Source organism: Herpailurus yagouaroundi, unplaced genomic scaffold (assembly GCF_014898765.1).
Source record: "Herpailurus yagouaroundi ecotype Mexico unplaced genomic scaffold, PumYag 216, whole genome shotgun sequence".
In the NCBI taxonomy this organism is placed as follows: domain Eukaryota; kingdom Metazoa; phylum Chordata; class Mammalia; order Carnivora; family Felidae; genus Herpailurus; species Herpailurus yagouaroundi.
Window position 1 is genome coordinate 1,052,588 of NW_024412447.1, and position 20,034 is coordinate 1,072,621.

Sequence of the window (20,034 nt, forward strand, 5' to 3'; positions counted from 1 at the left end):
CGCGCCCCTTCGGCCTTCTCTGCCTTGACCGCGCCCTCTCTCCACCAGAGGTCGGCAAAGGCGGTGAGCCCCACTGCCTGCTGGATACCAGGGCCTGGGGCAATGATCACCTCCGCCCTAAAGGCCAAGGTCACAGATCTCGAGCTTTGGAGATCGTGCGTGGGGCCCGCGCCTGAGTGAACCTGGCACAGACCCGCTCTGTGCCCGGCTCCTGTCCCTCGAGCCGGGCCAGGAAGCAGCTTAAATGCCCATCTCTGAGGGTCCAGGCCAGCCCAGGGAGGGTCAGCGCCTGCTCAAGGCCACAGACACGTCCACGCTGGCGCAGAACTGGATGCCGGCCACGACCTCCAGGCCGCCCGGGAGCCCGTGGCGCACAGGAGAGGGAGCCAGGCCACGTGGTCAGTTTCTTTATTGAGACGGCTCAGACCCCACAGACAGGGTGGTCCAGGTCCCCACTCCCCGGTGCCGGCCCTGTCCGGGTCAAGGGCGAGGGTCCTGCGTCCCCGCCAGGCAGCTCACTCAGGGGTTTTGCTTCTGCCCTTCAGGGACCAGATCCTGGACAAGCGGAACTTGGGGTTCTTCTTCTGGTCCCCGCTGCTTCTGTGGAGGTCTGGGGGGCGGGGGGGGGACGGACACTGAGGACACTGCCCCTGCCGAGAACGCCCTTCCCTCCCACCCACCAGGGCCCTCCCCGGGCCCCCAGAGCCCCTAGGAAGCCAGGCCCTCCGCCCTCCCTCGTGGGAACCACCTAGGCGCCGCCAGCCTTTAGAGCCCCCGCTGGCACCGGCCACGCCCCTCGCCCCCGACCACAGGATCGGGAGCTGCCGGCTGGGGCTCCTCCGAGCGATGGGAAGCTTGCTCCCTTGGGGTGAGCCTTTCCGTCCTCAGGCCGCATCTGCCAGATGGGGCCTGGCACCCACCCCACGGGAGGCCCGGCCCCGACCGCTCCCACAGTTACCCAGATTCTGGATCATGTTCTGAAGCACCTCGTCCTCCTCTCGCTCTCTGAAACGGGGGCGGTGTGGCAGTGAGGGCGGCGGGCCTCTGTCGGACTCACGCCCGAGCCTTGAGCCCACCTGACACCTCCATCAGCTCCTCTCCCCGCCCCCCTTGGCCGACCCTGTCTGGGTCCAGACCCTCGTCCGTGCCACGGGGACAGAAGGGCCCTAGGAGGACCTGGGGGCAAGCTCACAGAGGGACGCGTCTAAGAACCTTGGCCACTGACTCTGCGCGGCCTCGGCAGGCCCCTCATTTACACATGGGGACAGAAACGCCCCGTCGGGGTGGTCACGACGCTGGCGGCCCAGTGCAGCACCAGGACACACAGGTGGCTGTGTGTATTTAGGAAAAAAAAAAAAAAAAAAAAAAGTGTAAATTTCTCTCCTCTGTTGCACGGGTCACACTGCAAGTGCCCAGTAGCCACCCGTGGCTGCCACGGTGAGCTGGTCGCGGCATAGAATGTTTCCGGCCTTGCGCAACTCCGTCAGCAGGCGCCGACCCCCGAGGGTCGGGGAACACGGGGCTCGAGGGCTTTGTCGGGGAGAACCTCTGAGTCGGGCTGCCTAGGCTGGGTCTGCCTTTGGGCGCAGTGCCCCCGCCTGCAGGACGCACACGGCGGGGGTCTTGTACCTCCCTGCCGATGGGGCGGGGGAGAGGCTCTGAGCATGAGGTGGCCAGTCCAGACCTGGCACGGCGGAGCCAGGGTTCTAGCGCCCCATCACCTGGGCCCCGAGACCCCGCCCTCACCTGAGCCGGTCCTCCTCCAGGACGTCCACAATGCTGCTGCGGTCATCCACCGTATTCACGTACTGGTTTAGCAGATCCTGCTCCCGCTGCCGGTCCTGGGATGACTTCAGACTCTCTGCGGGGACAGCCTGCCTTCAGCGGCAGCCCTGCTGTCCCAACCCGCTCAGGGACACACTGTCCCCACTCCTCAGGGTCAGGCTCCTCCACTGGAGGTGGGGGGAGGGTCTTGGGAGCAACTGGACAGAGCCTGCCCTTCTGCAGTGAACTCCTGGCAATGCCGGATGGGTGGACGGATGGCTGGACGGGTGGACGAGTGGAGGGATGAGTGGAAGAACGACCAGATCAGAGACCTGGCGCTGCTTGCCCCATCCCACGGCAAGGAAAGGCAGAGTCGGGACCGCCAGGACCCGAGCCCCTGCCCCAGGCCCTCCGCCACGCCATCCACAAACCCGACAGGCCACGCTAGTCTGGGCTGCGTGCGCCTACATATTAGCTCACTTAGTCGCTGCGGCTGAGGGAGGTGGAGGCCAGCGTCGCCACTTTGCAAGCACAGAGGGGTCGAGTGCCCCGGCCAAGGACACACAGCCAGGCGTGGGGGAGCACAGACTGGACCCCGGGCTCCAGAATGTGTGCCACAACCACAACCCACGAGCCTCCCCAAGGGGTGGCCACCCAGGCAGCCCGCTGGAGGGGCCTGGGAATGCCACATCCGCGCCCGCGGCCAGGACTGAGCGCCACCCCTGGCGGGCCGGGCTCCCGGTGGTGGGCGGGACGCACCGGGCTTGGCCATCAGCCGACGGAGCTCCCCCTCCAGGTCCAGCTGCTGCTCTGCCAGGCGCTGGTCCTTGGCCCTGCCGAGGGGACACAGGCGTGAGGCCCGCCCCGCCTGGCCGGCCGCCCCCTGGCCTGAGCCCAGCCTGCACCCAGAGGCGGCGGCCGCGTCGGGGAGGGCCCTTCGGGCAAAGACCCCTCACTTGTACATCAGCTCCGACTCCTGCCTCAGCAGCAGCTGCTTCTCGTGAATGAGCTGGAACCAGTCGACCATGAGCGCGTCCTCCGAGGCATCTGGGGAGGGGGACCGGGACGGGTCAGGCCGGGCACGCGGGAAGGGGCTGGCCCGGCCCGGGGCGGCGTGCACGTGGCTCACCCCCCTCGGCCGCGCGCAGACACTTCTCCAGCTCCACGCCCCTGAGCTCCAGGGCGTCCAGCTGCCTGGCGATGTTCTGCATCTGTCTCTGGATCTCCTCGGGCACGTAGTCAGGGTGCAGCTGGGGACAGAGGGGTGCTGAGGGGCGGTCGGGGAGGCCGGGCCGTGCACCTTGCCCACCTGCACCCTGGCCCGCTCACCTTGCTGGCGCTGGTCACTGCCTTGCCACGTAGGGTGGGGGTGCCGGCCGAGCTCACGGGCCTCCCTGGAGATGGCAAGACAAGGACAAGTCTCCCTCCTGGACCTGGGGGCGCCGGGCCCAACGCGACCCGGATCCCGCCTGCCCGGGATGCCCCCGCCCCACCCCGCAGGCCGTGAGAAGTGCACCGCGCCCGACCCCGGCCCCCACCCGCCCCCGGGTCAGCAGCCGGACACCCCATCCGGCGAGCTGCCGAGAGCGAACGCCCCATCGTCGCCAGGCCAGTCGGGTGCCGGGAGGAGCCGGGGCCTCTGTCCGGTGGGCGCTGGCAGGGAAGCACTGGGGGCTGGGTCCCGGGTCCCGCAGGCTCCCGGCCGCCCCTCCCGCCCGCATTGCTCAGAGCTGCAGGCATGCCCCAGGCTGCTGCCTTCCCTCCGTCCTGGGCCCCGTGGGCTCGTCACCCTGCAAACCCCACCAGACGCTCCCTCCTCAGATGAGCCCCTTCCTCTGCATCCCAGACAGCATGGGGGCCGGTGTCTCGGGGCTGACCTGGTGCGTCCTGAGCAGGGGGCTTCTCTTTCTCCTTCTTCCAGCTCCCGGCTGCGGCTTCCTGCTCCCGGGGCTCGGGACAAAGCCAGTCTCCAGAAACGTCCAGACTGGCAGGGACAGCCAGCTTCCTGCGGTGGGTTGGGGTCGGGGCCGGGGACAGGGAGGGGGATGCGGCTGCCCGAGGGCAGGGGACAGGGTCACTTGTCGAGCCAGCAGGTTCGTCGCCCTCCCCCCTACCGCTTCCCCAACCCGGGGCCCCATAGGCCAACATGGGGTCAGTCCTCACAGCCCCGTGCCCACGTCCACACAGGGAGGGAGGTCTGTACCCTCGACAGCACAGGGGCAGATGAGCCCAGGGGGCTGGAGACCCGCTCAAGGTCACGCAGGAAGAGGTGTGGGGGCTGGATGTGGATCCAGGGGCAGCTGAGCGTGCGGGAACAGCCACGCTTACACGTGTGCAAGCGTAAAGGCACGCGTAGGCCGCCACCCCCACACCAGCTCCTCGGGCACCCCGGGGCCGGGTTCCCTCCCAGTATTACCTGAGAGGCCGGGCCCAGGGCTCGCTGTGCCCCGTGTCCTCTCAGGCCCAAGAGGGGCCGGGGGGCTGTGGACGTGCCCCGCAGAGCTCCCAGGGACCTTCCCGGGTGCCTCGCTCGCCCTAGGCTCTCCCAGGATCCGTGGCTCCTTTGACTCTGGACCCCTAGACAGAGGGCAGGGGGTCAGCCAAGGGGGGCACGGGCCGTCCCCCAAACCCCCACACTGGAGGCCAGGATGGAGCCCACGGCGCAGCTCCGGGCACACGCACGCGACCGGCTGTGAACCCCCAGAACACAGGTGCGTGTTCACACACGCACCCAGCTCTGTGGGTGGGAGCACGTGCTCAGCTGATGCGCCCCGGGACCCAGACACCCGCCCTGGGGCAGGTCCCCAAGTGTGCTGTCTGCCCTTGGGCGTCGTACTACGCGGGGGGGGGGGGTGGCGACCACCCTGCACGGTGAGCCTGGACCCGCGCGTCCAGCCCCCCGGGGTGGGCGCGTGTGACGGTCTGGCCAGGGTACCCGTGGCCTCATTCAAGGAAGCCTCTCCCTTCCCCGTCCTAACCGAGCCCCTTCCCCGCTCCGGGCTCAGGCCTGGTGGGCACCCACCAGCCCATGGCTGTCATCCCCCTGCCCACCCTCCCAACCTTCCAGCTACATGAAGGGAATGCGGGCCGGTGTGACGGCCCCCGCCTTGCTCGGGCTGCCGCGAACTGGCTTCTGCTACGGGAGAGAGGTCCGGGCGGCTGTGCACAGACCCCTCCCACGGGTGCCTCAGTCGGTCCACGTGCCGTCATTTACCTGCTGACGTGTGCCAGGCCCGGTGCTGGCCCTGGGCCACAGGCCGCCGCTCAGGCCCCACCCACCCCTCACCTCTCAGCAGGGCTTTTTTTCTCCACAGGCTTCAGGCGGGCCCTCCATCCTGCCGGCCCGTCCTCCTGGCCTTCCTGGGGGCTGGCACTGGGGCCTAGGTGAGGGCAGGGACACAGGTCATGGGCGGGGGGGGGGGGGGGGGGGGGTGTTCCGGGCAAGGGGGGTCTGCTGGGAAAGGCTGGATCTCCCCGCCTCCACCTGCCTGCAGCCGTCCCCTCTCAGGTGGACACAGAGCAGCCCGGCCCACGGGAAGGAGTCCGGCTGGGAATCGGGCTCAGGACTTCAAGCCTGACCACCTGTGCTGTGTGTGCTCAGGGGAATCGCTCCCCTCTCTGAGCCTCAACTTCCCCTGCTTCCAGATGGGTGAGGGTGTGGCCAGGTGAGGCCCGCGGATGCCGAGGGAGCTGTGCGTCTGCCGGACGTGTGGCTAAGCCGTGATAGCCCGTCGGCAGGCCCCCGTGGCTCAGAACGGAGTGGCTTTCATGACGGGGGCTCAGCCAAAGGAGCGAGCTCGGCAAAACCCTCTGCGTGGGGTACTCTCTGAGCCCGGCTCACTGCTCAGCACTAAGAGACGTCCAGGCGCCCGGAAGAGAGCCAGCTCCGTAGTTCCGCAGAAAAGCGTGAGGAGCAGCCCAGGAAAGTGAGGCCATGAAACGAGATGTGGTCCGAGGGGGCTCCGGGCTCCAGGCGGGGCCCCGTGCCCAGGGGGCTTTGGGACCCTCAGAGCACAGGGCACCATCACCGGAACAGTGCAGGAAGGACAGACATGCTCGGGAACCGTGGATGTAGAGCCTCGTGGGAGGCGGTGACCCCGTGGCCGGGGCAGAGCAGGAGCACGGTAGCTGCCTGCCCGCCTACACCGTCACTGGGGACACGGGGCTGACGGGCTGGGACGGCGGGGCGGGTGAGCGGTGGCCGTCTGGCCGCGCCACGCCGAGGGGCGTCTGCCACCGCTAACTTGGAGTGAGGCGGACCCGGGAGAGAGCGAGGGCCGGCGGGTGCTGTGGAGCAGCGTGAGTGACGGGGACGCGGAGCGGGAGCCTGGGAGCCAGGCCGGAAGCCGGCAGATGTCCGGGGAGCGCAGAGGCAGACCCGGGCTCCCCCACCCCACCCCGCATCGGGGGAGCTCTTACCCTTTGCCAGTGGGACCTCCGGCTTCAGCTTGGAGCCAGCACCCGCCTTGCCAGCCCCCGAGGATACGGGCGAGCTCTGGGGTGGCGGGGAAGCCTGCGAGGTGGTGCCTCTGCTTAGGGGGGCTGGTGGCTCAGTCCTCGCAGGGGGATTAAGGGCTTGGGGAGATGCCAGCGGTGACAGCTTGGCCGCTGGACTTGCTCGTGGCCCTTCCGTTCTGGTGTAGGGTTTCAGAGCAGGGGAGGTGACTGGGGAGGGCCTACAGGTGAGAGAGGAGGCATCAGGCACAGGTGGATCCAGGAGCCCTTCCAACCATGCCCCCCAGGCAGCAGCCCCTCAGCCTCCCCTGGCAGCTGGTTCCTAATGCCCACCCTCCTGAGGGAGATAGGCCCTCCGAGGGACAGGCCAAGGGCACCCACTTCTGACACAGCTGTATAGCGGCACCTGATTTTACCTTCCTGCTTAATTTCGGCATCAGCTGAGATTAAAATACCCCAAAACACACCCCTCGTGGGGCGTGGGATAGCCCCCCCAGGCCCCCCCCCTTACATCTACCTGCCTAGAGGCACCTGGGACTCACTGTGGGCGCCCTGCCCAGAGCCGTGGACCAGCCAGGCCTGCCTAGCCCCACCCTCAGCAACACGCTCGAGGCCTCCACGGACGGGGCTGCCTGTCACTGGGCCACCCTGCATCCCCTGGGGCACACCTGCGTGCAGGGCGGCAAGCTGGGCGCCTCCTCCAGCCAGGGCAGCTGCTCTGTGCCCTGTTCTCCCTCTGAAGCCACTTTCTCTCCCCCCTGCTCTCTGGGCCCAGGGCAGCCAGGAGGAGCAGACACCCAGCCAGGGGTCCCCCACGCAGAGCCCTCACACGGCCAAGCAGCCTTGGCCCCCAGGTGCCCGGACATCCCCCGGCCTGCAGCAGGGGGGCAGGCTCACCCTCCCTGGGCACCCCCAGCTGATCCAGAGGGGCCAGAATGCTCCCCCCAAAACAAGGGGCAGCACAAGGCGGCGGGCACAGCGGCAGCAGCCAGCCTGGCACGCGATCCCCTCACTCACTAGGCCACTGTCGTGTGGTGAGTGGCGTCCCCCCCCCCCAAATTCAGGTCTACTCGGAAGGCCAGAGTGTGGCCTCATTTGGAAATAGAACCTTTGCAGATGGAATCAAGTTTAGATGAGGTCATCCTGGATTAGAGTGGGGGTGTCCTCATAAGAGACAGAGAAGTAGAAGACAGACATAGAGGGAAGAAGGCCAGGTGACCCTGGAGGCCAGGAGGGAGCGTGTGGCCACAGGCCGGGAACTGGGGCCACCGGGAGCTGGAAGAGGCGGCAGGACCCCCCCCCCCAACCCCACCCCACCCCCCGCCGGCCCTCGCGGGGAACGCCCACCTGGAGTTCAGCCTTCGGGCCTCAGGAACTGGGAGAGAACAGTTTTGTGTTGCTTTAGCCCCCAGCGTGTGGTGTGTGTCCCAGCAGCCTCAGGAAACTACCACAGGGACCGTCTGACCCGTCAGAGCCTGCTGTGCCCGGTGTGCGACACGGGCGGGAGGGCTGAGCTCCGCCAAGGCCAGACTCCACACTGGGACCACTCACGGCCTCTGGCTCCCCATCGGAGGTCCTCAGGTGGGGCTCAGGATGTGCCAGGTGGCGGCCCCCAAGAGTGTGTCTGGCACGCCCCCCTCCTGCCGACCACCAGGCACTTTGGGCCCCATCTCATTTTCCCCATTTCCCAGCTGAGGAAACTGAGGCTGGGGAACACGGCCCCACAGTCAGTCCTACAGCCAGGCCAGGCCTGGAACCCTCCTTGGCTGCCCCCGCCCCTGCCCCCACCCACCTGCCAGGCTCCTGAGCGCCGGTGTCCCTGAGCCCCGGCAGGGTCTTCTGCAGGAAGCTCAGTGCCTGTTCCCTGCCGCCGTCCCCAGAAGGCACATCCGCGGGAGGTGGGGCCCTGCCAGCTGGGCTGGGGGCAGCTGCGGGCGTCTGGAAGAAACTCTCCCGGGCCTGCTGTGTCCTGGAGGCCGATGGGGTCCAGTCTGGGGTGTCTGCCGGGACCGGAGACACTGGGCCCAACCTGAGCTTGGTCTGGGGGGCCGCCCCTTGGGGGGTCACCCGGCCTTGCGGTGTGGCTGGGCGAGAGTCTGGGGCACTTGGGGTCGCGGCAGGGTGGGGGCCGACTGCTGCCCTGTCCTGTCCCAGCGACGACCACCCTCTCGGCGAACTGTTGGCCACGGGCACGTTGGCTTTGCCACCCGGCGGGCCCGCCGAGGACCCGGCTGGGCTCCCCGCGTGGACGTGGGAGGAGGCGGTGGCCCGAGGCTCAGTCGTAGTGGGGGCGACACCTTTGGGAGTTGAGTTGCCCACCACAGGCTCCCAGGCCGCTGGCCTGGCCTTTGTCCCCGTGTCTCTGTGCCCATTTGCTTCTTGGGCCTTCCATGGGGCTCTGGGCGGCTTGGAGTCCGAGGGGACAGCCCTGGGCTGCTGGGGGGCCAAGCGCGGCAACGTGGGGCTTGCAGAGGTGGCTTCGGGCTGGTGGCTGGAACACACGAAGACGCCGGGCTCGGCGGTGGCCCTGTAGGCCCCCGAGTGCAGCGTGTTGGAGCACTGCTTACACCTGGTGCAGGGCAGAGGAGGACCCGTGAGCAGGCTCCGGGCCGGCGTGCACTTCTCCATCACACGCTCTGCCGGGCTCGTGGAGCCCGGCGTCTGCTCATCCAGCAGACAGCCCTCCTCACTCACAGTGACCATTCTGAGTCACAGACCCCGCGAGGATCCTGCTGGGGGCTCCGATACCCAGGAAGCATCTGTGCCTGTCAGCACACACGCACACAGGGGCTCACAAACGTGCACCTATGTACGTTCACGCACAGGTGCAGTCGCACACACGCGTGCAAATGTGTATATGTACACGCGCACACGCGGGCCGGCACACATGCGTGCTCACAAATGTGCGCGTGTACACACGTGCACGTGCACAGGCCCTACCTGAAGCAGTTCCGGTGGTAGAGCCTCCCGTCAGCCAGGTGTCGTTGCACGAGGTGCACGTGTTTGCCACAGACCCCACAGGTGCTACTGATGGAACTGCCCGCCGAGGCCTGGCCCTTGGGGGGGGGGGGTGGAGGGGGCAGCTGACACGTCTGAGCCCCCAGCCCAGGCCAGCGTAGGTCGAATGCCCCGGCCCTCGCTCCCGACAGCTGCCTCATCCGCGGCAAGAAGATCCCGCTGCTTGGACCAGAGGGCTGAGGCCCCCAGGAGAGCTGCCTGCCAGGCGCAGCCAGGATGGCCCATGCCCAGGCCGGCTGGACTCCCAAGTGCAGGGTCTGCAGCCCGGCCCAAGGAGAGGGGCTATAGGGACCTGACCTCGAGGGTCTGGGGCAACAGGAGACAGATTCGGGCCCTCCTGCTGCTCCGTCCCCCCCCCCGCCGGCCCCCCGGAAGCAATCTTAAGGCTGGGGCTGCCGGCTGCTCCAGTCCCCGGGACAGCAGGGGGCGCCCAACCACAGCATGTCACTCGTCCTCTGTCCCCACCTCTGAAAGTGGGGGCACCCTAAAGCGCTGGACAGGCAGGAAGGACACACCCAGGGCTCTTTCCTGACCCACCCGGGAGGCCAGAAACGGCTTAGGAGCCAGAAAGTTCTGAGGTCAAGGTTCTAGCCCTGCTCAGAGCAGACCTAGACTTTCCTGGGCCTCAGTTTACCTATCTGTACAACGGGGATCATATCCCGACCACACAGGGTTGAAGGAGCTCGTGGAGTCACTCCCGGTGGGTTCCAGATAAACAGCAGTTAAGGCCGTGCCCGGGACCCAACGGTCCCCCATCCCAGGTGCCCAGGGTGTAGAGGCCACACTCAGTCCCAAGAGCTAGAAGGAAGGCAGGGCCGGGTGCTTACAGTCTTCCGCAGGGGGCCCTCTGAGCTCCCATCCTTCCACTGGGCGGCGGGCTTTGTGCTGGCTGGAGACAGTGGCCGGCCCTGGGCTGGGGTGGGTGAGGGTCTGGCCAGCTGGGGCAGGGCCTTCTTCCCAGACGGTTCCTCATCGGAGCCCGACGGGGGCCGCTTGATACCGGCCATGCCCCCAACTGGCACCAGACACAGAGGGTCAGGCTCTGAAGTCATCTGGGCCCACCCCTGCTCTGGGTGCCCTGCAGATGCCAGTGCCCAACACGGGGCCCGGAGCCGGGGGTGTCGGGAGGGGCAGCTCCTGCTGTTCTGGGGGCCTGGGAGGGGCAGCCGCAGCAACCCCAAGTGCACATTCCCGGCAGGGGCCTGGCCTCACCCGTGCCCCTCCCTCTGGCTCTGAGAGCCCTGATCTGGGTCGGGAGAAATGGGACTTTTCTGTGTCTCCACAAAGTGGAAATATCAAGGCGGGGCTGGTCCCGTGCCCAGAGTTGTTCCGGGGATTTCTAAGGCTGGATGAGGAATGTGGGGGGAGGGGAGGGGCTGAGCTTCAGGGTGCATAAAGCAGCCGGAATCAAGTCCCTTGGGCCCGGCCCCGACCCTGCCCGGAGGACCCACCCGGCCAGGGTTAGCTTGGTGTCTGTAAGGCCAAATGTGCGGGGTTGGGGGGGGGGGGTCGGTGAGGGCCTCTGGAGTCAGGCCCGGGAGCCCACCCTGGGGTCCGCCAAGCCGCCTGAGGCAAGATTTGTGGGCATAGGCTCCAGGGGTGCAGATGGGCAAACCGAGGCCCAGAGGGGAAGGACAGGCAGGATCTGGGTTCATGCGTTCAGTGGGCAAGTGGGTGTGGGGCCGGGGACACCCGGACCCTTGCTCAACCCTTGCAGCAGCACAATGGGGGGCCGTGCTCCCCTGAGGGGAAGCATGGGGATCATGGGGGGCTCCACATGTGCGGCACCAGAGGGGTGCCAGAACAGACTGGCTTCCCGCTTCCCGCCCCCACCGGGCAATGCTGGGGGCCGGTGCTGAGCTGGCAGAGGAGGCCTCCAGCCCCGACTCACTAGGGGAGCGTCCATGGAAGTAGTTGTAGTACTGTGACACGTAGGTCAGGATGCTCAGCCGGTCGGGCACCTTCAGGGCCACCATGTCCTCAGCGTCCAGCAGGGCCGGGATGCCCAACTGCTCCTCGGCCACACGGAAGGCCTTGGGTGGGAGTGGGAGTAGTCAGCACAGGTGGGCTGGGAGACATCCCCCCTCACTCTCAGCCAGGCCACCAAGCTCCTCCCGGAAGGAGACCAGAAACCCCATCAGGCCCAGAAAGCTCTGGGTTCAAAGTTCAAGGTCTGCTCAGACATGACCTCCCTGAGCCTCAGTTTACCGGTCTGTACAATGGGGATCACAGTGCGACCACACAGGACTGAAGTTGCTGGGGAGTGGGTCTCAGCCTTGGCCAGCCTGGCATCTCCTGCCTGTAGACGCCCATCCCTCACCTGACAACCCTCAAGTCCCCATCTGGACCCTTCCCCTAAACTGCTGTGACGCCCTTGCAAAGTCTGAGGGTGACACCTGGGTCTTTAGGTGTCCAAAACGGGGCTCCTGAGCCCTCCCAGACCTAAGCCCACCCAGCGGTGATGTCCCTCCACACTCAGGTCAAAGACCTCCAATCTCCTTGGACTCCCCTTCAAAATACACCCCAAATCTGACTCCTCCTGCTGCCACTATAGTCTTCTCACCACCCACCCCACCGTCAACATAGACCCTGCAGACCCCGAGCGCAGCCAGCACAGCAGCCCCCAGGGAGGAAGCCAAGTGCTTCCCTTGCCCTGCTCCGGCCACACCCCCGCTCGGTTCGGGCCACGCCCTCAGTCTTCCCGCCACACCCCCACTCCCCCCCCCCCCCCCCCCCCCCGCCCGGCCCCCCCCCCCCTCCTCCCGCTCCGGTTACGCCCTCACCGTCCTGGGCACGCCCTCACTTCATTCCAGCCACACCCCCCACTATGTTCCGGTCACGCCCCCACTCCGTTCTGGCCACACCCCTCTGCTCTGGCCACGCCCCCACACTGTTCTGGTCACGCCCCCTCCGTTCCAGCCACACCCCCATCTGTTCCGGTCACGCCCCCATTCTGGCCGCGCCCCCAGGCCCCCCTCCTTACTCCTCCTAGCCAGGTGCCCTCCTGCCTAGCGCCCTGGCCCCTGGCAGTACCCCCACCAGGCCGCCCCTCCTCCAAGAGTCCACAGGGCCCCACTGTCACTGCAGACGCCTGCCCTGCCCCGCTCATGAAGACCACCGCGGCATACACCTCCACTCCGTTGTCCCCACGTGTTCGCTCCCCCACAGGCGCGCTAGTGCCCCAGCACAACTTTCTGTGAGGATGGACCAGCTCTATTTCAAGCTGTCCAATGGGAGGGAATGTTTGAAGTGTGGACAGTGCTGCCGAGAAATTAAAGTTGTCATCTTATTTCTTCTTAATTAAGTTACACTTAAATTGAAATCGTCCACCAGCGAGCAGGGACCTCATGGGACACGCAGCTTTGACCTGCAGAGCTCCGTCCGTCACCCCCGCTGGAAAGCCAGCTCTGGACCCGCGGCCGCAGGGCGTGCGTCTGCCTGCCCCTCTGGGAGTCAGCCCATCGAGATAACGGGGCTAATTCTGCAGCAAAGAAACTGAGGCGAGGATAGGGCAGGGCCTGGCCAGCCAGCAGAGAGCGGCCACAGGCAGTGTGCTTGAGACCCTGGCGGCCAGTCTGACAGTCCAGCTCAGGGTGGTTGGTCCCCACAGGGTGGGGAAGGGCCAAGCCAAGGGCCCCATCCTCCCAGAGCCACATCTGGACCCCGCTCAGCTACTCGCAACCCCTTCCTTCCCCGGCAGGAAAAAGGGGGCCGGGAGGGCCTGGGCATCAGACTGGAGGCTATTTCTGAGGTTGGGGTCACCCGGCTCAGGACCGGCTGCGGAACCCGGCAGCGCGCCTCCGGTCTCCATGTGCTCATCTGCCCTGGCAGCAACTACCACAGCTGCTCCCAGAGGTGCCCGAGGGTGGTCCACGGGACCTGGGTGCCGGCACAGGGCAGGCCCACCAAGCCAGCTTCGAGTCAGGAACAGGGGGCACTCACCAGTTTGTTGTTCTCATAAACGTTTTCCTTCCTGAGAGCATCAAAGTTTCTGGAAGACAAAAATATAGGTGTCCAAAGCAGTTCAGAGGTGATCCTGCTGAAATAGGGAAACCGAGGCCAGGAGCGGCAGCTGGGAAGGAGTGAGGTCACACAGCAGCCACGAATGGGCTCGCTGGCCCAGCCTGGATAGTGGGCCTTACTGGAGAGGCCAAGAGCAAAGGCAACATTCAGACACTCAGGCAAGCCCTGCACCAGGGCCAGGCTGGCCCGGGACTCGGTGCCCACACCCACACGGGCACATCTCGGCCCACTGCACCCCTGCAGGGTCGCTCAGAGCAGAAAACACAGCCAGGCCCAGCAGGGGCTCAGCCAGAGGCAGGCTGACGTTTCCGGGAGGGCCGTTCGAATACCCATCTGTCTGTCCTCTCTGCCGTCTGTGGGGTCCTCAATGGCAGTTCTGCCCCTTCAGTGTGCACTGGATTGTTAGGGAAGCCCTGTGGTGTGGGGAAGGGCTCGGGCTGAAATCCGCGTCCCAACTCAGCCAGGCTGCACCGTCGGACCCTGGGGGAGCCCTCTCCTCTCTCGGGCCACGGTGCCCATCTGAGTGGGGGACAGCAGCTTCTGACCGCAGGCTGGGGGGCCCGGCTGCAGCGGGTCCCAACAGAGCAGGGCCAGGGCCCCGGGCCACGTGGCAGGGACGGGACGGGGCTGCCGTTGGCCCACCTCCCTCCTAGGAGGACCCCCCCCCCCCCCCGCCGGCCTCCAGCCCCACGTCCATCACCCTGGCTGGCTTTGGGGAAACCTCACTGTTTCCGCTTGGACCACCTCCCAGGTAACGTGTTCCAGATGCTAAGACCACCCCGTGAGCACAGAGGGTGCTTTTGTGCTAGGACAAGATGGCGGGCATCTCTATCTCCAGATAGACATGGCCAGAGGGGGCGGGCATGGCAGCCTCCTGCTTCATCATCGAGGCCACATGAGCACTTCACCCTGGGTCTGTCCCACCAGTGTCCGTGGCGCGTGGAGTGGCCCGTCTCCACGCATCGCCCCAAGGGGTTCTTGGCAGGCCCCGGCCTCCAATCTCAGTGGCTTCCCTCCCTCCCCCACCCCATCCCTTTGAAAGCTCAATCTCTTTTCCAGACCTGCCCCGGGTCACTGACCCAAACGGCCATGTCTCAGCAAGATGCCCCTGTGGCAGGAGGGCAGGGTCACAAGCTCTGTTTTGTCTCCAAACATGCAGGAGAAGGAGGTCCCCTGCCCCCTGCATCTGCCTTGGGGAAGGGGGGCAGCAGTGGCTGCATCCGGCAGATGTCGTGGGGGCCCTCTGTTCCCCCGGACCCTGAGTGAGCATCTCAGCGCTCCAGGCAGGTCCCGGTGCCCACAATAGTGGTGCCAGCCCCCGCTGACAAGGTCAAGGGGGTGCGGGTCTGAAGCTGCAGAAAGAACTGCCTTCCCACTCAAGTTCAAGGGCCACCACCCTCAGGACCCTGTCCCAGCCGCTTCCCTGGGCCCTCAAGGCCTCCACAGTGGGGCTGGACCACCCTGGCCAGCCTCATGGCTTTCACACCCCTCCTGAACCAAGCTCTCTACGGAGGGTCCTGCCCTCCCAGCCTCCCAAGCTTGGCTCACGCTGTTCCGGGCGGCTGGAACACAGTTTCCCTGCCTGACACACCCCACTGGGGTCCCTCCCTGCGGGCACCCTGCAGGTCCCTGAGCGGACACTTCTCTGCCTCTGGCTGGCGGCCCCATGAGCTCACATCCCCCGCAGCATGGGGTTCAGCCGGCATCGCCTTTGTCCCTGAGGCTGCCTGGCCAGGAGCTCTGGGGCCGGCGCACTGGCAGAAATCTCTGGACTGAGCTGCCTTGCAAACCCCTTCAGAGAGAGCCAAGTAGAGACCACACCCATCCCTCTCAGGAAGCCCGGTGTGACCAGCTTTCCGCCATGGGGGGTGGGGGGGAGGACTCTTCTTGAGAAGGGCTGAACCGTGCCCCCCACCCAAAATGATCTGTTGGAGTCTTAATCTCCAGAACCTCAAAATGTGACCTTCTTTGGAAGCAGGGTCTTCTTTATAGACAGAATCCAGTTCAAATGAGGTCAGGAGGGTGGGCCCTATCCAAAATGGCTGGCGTCCTTATAAAAAGGGAAATCAGGACACAGACACGCACAAAGGGGAGACGATGGCCGTCCACAGCCAAGGGAGAGAGGCCTGGAGCCTCAGGAGGAGGCTGCCCTCGGGCACCTGACTCAGCCTCCTAGGGCAGGCCTGACAGACGGACAGCCCAGCTTTGGCCAACCCTCCGGAAGGCGGCCAATCTGTGTGCAAGGCCTTGTTGGACCAGCATGCACGAGCTTCGCCCTCGCTGGCCCTCGGCGAGGCGGCTGCGGCCCAGGGCACTCCCCAAGTTAGATCATGTTTTAGTCAAACTCCTGTAATTTGAATTCAGGTTCTTTCTGGTAAAACTCCAAGGTACCTGCATACAGCTGGTGCACTATAAATGCTCTCTGATGAATGAGTTCTTCCAATGCTTGCCAAGCGAGGGGACTTTTGAGGCGTCTATTCTTTCAACGTGAGCCAGTGAACGCACCCATTGGGTCTATGTGGGCGTCGTGTAAACGCTGACCTGTCGGCCGTGTGCCAGGTGCCAGCATGCGTCCAGCCCTGGCCTGGCCTGGCGTGGCCCAGAGAGCCTGAGGCACGGGCCCTCCCCTGGCCACGGCTGACCAACACTGTTGACCTCCCGCTGCTGAGACAGCCAGCCTCCTGCCTCCGGGCTTTTGGGGCTCTTGGGAATGTGCACCCCCTTCCAAATTCCTGGAGAGCTGACCTCACGCTGTTTATTTCCTGGAACAAAACGCAACCACGTGGGGGGTGGGCGCTGGGCTGGGAAGGTGCCTTTTCCAGGCACCCTCAGCACATCTGGAATTAATCCCAGTGGGAAGGGGAGCGGACAGGAAGAGGGGAGACACATCTCAGAGATGTGTCTGTCTCCACAGAGGTGGAGAGGGACAGAGACAAGACAGAAGCCACACGGCAGTGGGGAGGGAGACGCCGCGCAGATGCTAGCACAGACCTTGCGACAGAGTGCACAGCCCGGAGAGACATGGGACATGACGAGGTGCCAAGGCCCCAGGGAGAAGGTCTGGGGTGGGCGCAGGGCCCAGGCCCCACCCTCCTTGCTCCTAGTGGGCAAGTGAGACACCTCGGCCTCACTGTCAGGCCGGAGCAAACCCTGACCCCCAACCTTGGCCCATCCGAGAGGGTCAGCCCTGGGGCTTCTGCGGTGGCCTGGGTGGGGCGTCACGGGGTGCCCGCAGCCCCTGCTGTGTCCATTCTGGAGAGTCTGGCCGGAAGGCGGTGGCGGGGGCCCGGGAAGCAGGCCCTCAGGCTGGGGAACAGAAGGCCTCTGTCCCCAGGAGGCTTCCTGCTGGCCAAGAGGCCGGCGTGGGAGGAGAGGCCAGCTCGGCCGCCTGGGCCCAGCCCACCCTCCGCTCCGGGCCAGGAAGAGAAACAGTGGTGTCTCCGAGCGTCTGCGTGGGGGGCCTCTCCTGTCTCCGGGCTGCGTGCGGTTCTCAGGGAGCCCTGCCATGGCCAAGGGGGGAGCCCCCAGCCCCTGCTGTGCCCCAGCCCTGACACCTGACATCGGCCTCCCAGGCTGGAGGGACCTGGAGAAAGACCAGGTGCCCCTCCCCGTGGGCCTGAGGGTCTGGGAGGCCCAGCGAGGGTGCAGCAGGAACCCCCCCCCCCCCCACCGCCCCCACCGGCCTTGTTGACACACCGGCCTGGTCTGTCCGCTCCCCCTACAGACGGCCCAGGAGGAGGAGCCCACGGAAGCCCTGTGCCTGCTGCCCGGAAGGGCTCCTGCCCCTCCTCCCTGGCAGGGAGCTGCCACCCCTGCCTCCTGCCTGTCCCCTGGAGCCCTCAGCCCCCTCTGGTCAGCCCAGAAAGGGCAGGAGCCCAGCCCTTACAGATTTTCTGCCCCGAGGTGGGAAGGGGGCTGTTTGTCCCGGGCAGCTTCTGCGCTCACCTGCCTGCTGGGCAGAGGTCGGCATAGCCAGGGAAACAGACCCGAGGGCAGAGCAGCGGGCTCCCTTGAGGCCGATACGAGAGACCCCAGGGGCCCGGGCTGGTGCTGCCCGGCTAACTCCCAGTGGGGCCTCGCTGGGTGGGCCCACCCCCCAACCCATGCTCGCCTCCTGGTGTCCCCGCGGGGCCACCGCAGGTCACACGTGCCTCCCGGACCAGGGCCGCACGATCTCATGGGCGGAGGCAGAAGCTTTAGCGTCAGGGCAGCACAATCGCCACCTGTCTGGCTGGGCGCCCGGCTCCTTCACAGCTGCTCCCGAGGAGGCGGCAGGGAGGAAGCAGCTTCTGTGCAGCAGGAAGGCTGGACATGAGGCGCAGGGAAGGACTTCCTGGTGGCAAAGTCAGCTACCGCCCAGAGGGTCTCCGAAGGATGGGGAGCATGGGAGTGGGGGGGGGGGTCGCCCTCAGTCTGGCCTTGGAGGCGACCCTAGGAGGGCGGCACCCGGCTCCTCTTCTTTACTGCTACCCCCCTGCCTGCACCCCCGGCCTCCTCCCCTCCCTCCTGCACACAGGGACCTGCAGGGCCGCCACCTTGCCAGGACACCAGCCAAACTCTTACTGTATCTACAGAGTCCCAAGTGCAAGCCCTCAACCGTAACAGCTCGGTCTGTACCAACTATGTGCTCATACCCACCACACACCTGTCGTGCCAGGTACAGTTCCAGGCACTGAGGATAAGCAGTGAACAAAAAAGACATCCCACCCTTCTGGAACTAAAAGCCCGGTGGGGACAGATGGACATTAACCAAGGCAGCAGTAACTGAGATTACCAGATGCCCTCAATGCCACTCCCTGAGGCAGGGGCCAAGTCCACTGTATTCAGTCTGCAGTGCAGGGTACAGAGCAGAAACTCATTAACGGTTAAATGAACAGTTATATGACGCCTGCCTGTGCCAGCGTGGTACACACCCACGTGCACGAGCCTGTGCTCATGCTCAGGCAGTGCATGCTGGGACAGGCTCAAGTGCCCCGCGCGCGCACGCGCGCACACACACACACGCTCACACACACACACACACACACACACACGGGTGTCCGAACCAGCACTGCTAGAAGCAGACAGAAGCTCCAGGGGCTCCAAAAAGCCCCAACTCTCCAGCTAGACCCGTGATGTGGTCCCAAGGCTCCCGGCCAGCAGACGGGCATACCTTACTTCCCTACAATTGCAGACTTGTGCGGACCTCCAGGCTGCCTGGGCTCAGTCCCCAGCCAGCCTCACCAGGGACCTGCCTGCACCCGGGGGGGGGGGGGGTGGGGGGGCTCGGCCTGTCCACCTCCTCTCCTGGTCCCATCCCCAGCCCACCTCCCCATCAAAGCTCAGCTTAGGGTGTTCACTGCCCAACGTCTTCTGCCTCCAGGCACATCCCTGGGCAGGGGGCACACACTGCTGCCCAAGTACCACATGGGGCGACTCCCCATGAAGCTCCACAAATGTCTTTCACAACCTCGGGCAGGAGGAGGAAATACGTGCAGGCCTCTTTCTCAAGACCAGCTTCCCGGTAGAGTGCCTGGGACTACAGGTTACAGCTGGGTGAGGGGGAGGAGCCCCAAGTGCCAGCCTTGGCTCTGCAGATGTGCTCTGAGACCTGAACAAGGGTGCCTCGTCTCTGGGTCTCAGTTTCCCTATCTGTACAGAGAGAGGCCTCACTGAGGAGCTGCCTCTGGCCCCTCGCAACCCTGAGACCTCCCTGGCAAACGCGCACCCCAAGCCACCCCTGGAACGAGCCACGACTTCTCAGAATGCTTTTAAACATTTGTTTCCAGGAGGCAGGTGGCTTTCTGAGGACAGCTCTGTCCCAGCAAGCCAGGTCCCAGCCGCCCAGCCGGAGCGTTTGCTGAGTGAATAACTGGTGGAGTGGGTCCCAGGTGGGGACAAGGTCCAGCAACAAGTGCCAGCCACCACTCCAAGACCCTCCCTGGGGAGTCGCCCTAGTCCTCTCCCCTGCCCACGTGCCTTGGTTCCGGGGGATGGGAGCTCAGCCCCCATCTCATACCCTGTCACCCTGGGGTGCCCCGGCAGGCCTGCTCACAAGACCAGGGGAAGTCTGGGGCTTCCAGCTCTGCATCAGCCCCTCCCCCACGGCGCCCCTGGGCTGCATTCCCAAAGGTGCCTGGACCTGCTGGGGCAGGGTCAAGGGCATAGCGCCCTTGAAGCTCCGACTAACCCACCCCCCTGATGTGGTGAGTGGTCCCTGGGGCCGCGGGGCTCTCAGGCGGCGCAGAAGGGTAGCCCCGCCGGCCCTTTCCCAAGGAGACGCGCGGGGAGGAGTGGCTGTGGCCGGAGCCCGGACGCCGGTCTGACTCACGGACTGACTAAGTCAGCGGGGGCGGCCGGCAGGGCTGGCTCCGGCCCAGCTCCGCTTGGTGGACGGGCGAACTGAGGCCACCGGGCGGGTCGTGCCCGCAGGACCCCGCTCCGCGCGCCCTCCCCCACCCGCGCTCCCCGGCGCCAGCAGCCTGGGGCTCAGCTTCCCCGCCCGAGGTGCACTCACAGGAGGTCGGGCCGGTGGCGGTGCAGGATGGCGCAGAAGGCCAGGCCGTCGCGGAACGACGTGGTCATGTTGGTGATGCTCACGTCGCGGTAGCCCTCGCACTGCTGCCGGCACCACTGCTGCAGCGCCTTGATGGCGGCCATGCGGGCAGCGCGCGCGCCCCGGCGGCCGCGGGGCTCCAACCGCGCCTCCCGGAGCCGCGGACCGACGCCCGCGCCGACCGGCCGGAGGGGGGGCGGCCGGCAGGGCTGGCTCCGGCCCAGCTCCGCTTGGTGGAC

The 20,034-nt window shown here is 66.2% G+C and overlaps 1 protein-coding gene across 2 annotated transcripts; it reads right to left on the reverse strand.

Annotated features, from left to right (window-relative positions):
- Window positions 1-392: 392 nt before the first annotated feature.
- On the reverse strand, window positions 393-19,979 carry MICALL2 (MICAL like 2). 2 transcript variants are annotated; one of them, XM_040455699.1, is made up of 18 exons: window positions 19,757-19,866; window positions 13,590-13,673; window positions 13,180-13,228; window positions 11,129-11,270; window positions 10,065-10,252; window positions 9,160-9,275; window positions 8,012-8,788; window positions 6,184-6,440; window positions 5,051-5,144; window positions 4,181-4,341; window positions 3,642-3,815; window positions 3,094-3,158; window positions 2,894-3,014; window positions 2,721-2,811; window positions 2,524-2,597; window positions 1,747-1,861; window positions 959-1,005; window positions 393-610 (listed from the first exon to the last, which is right to left on the reverse strand). In XM_040455699.1, exons 4-18 carry the CDS (start codon window positions 11,211-11,213, stop codon window positions 516-518), a joined length of 2,460 nt encoding a protein of 819 aa, XP_040311633.1. In that variant the 5' UTR covers window positions 11,214-11,270; window positions 13,180-13,228; window positions 13,590-13,673; window positions 19,757-19,866; the 3' UTR covers window positions 393-515. The 2 variants fall into 2 exon arrangements, with proteins under 2 accessions (XP_040311633.1, XP_040311632.1); XM_040455698.1 differs by lacking the exon at window positions 13,590-13,673 and having other exon boundaries at window positions 19,757-19,979.
- Between the last annotated feature and the right edge of the window lie 55 nt (window positions 19,980-20,034).

Bases quoted from the DNA above. Each gene is read 5' to 3' on its own strand.
- MICALL2 (XM_040455698.1), bottom strand. From the start codon at position 19,899: ATGGCCGCCATCAAGGCGCTGCAGCAGTGGTGCCGGCAGCAGTGCGAG. The intron at 5,145-6,183 runs GTAAGAGCTCCC...GCCCTCACCTAG, and splicing joins GGAGGTCCCACTGGCAAAGG to GCCCCAGTGCCAGCCCCCAG. The intron at 4,342-5,050 runs GTGAGGGGTGGG...CCCTCTGTCTAG, and splicing joins AAAAAAAGCCCTGCTGAGAG to GGGTCCAGAGTCAAAGGAGC.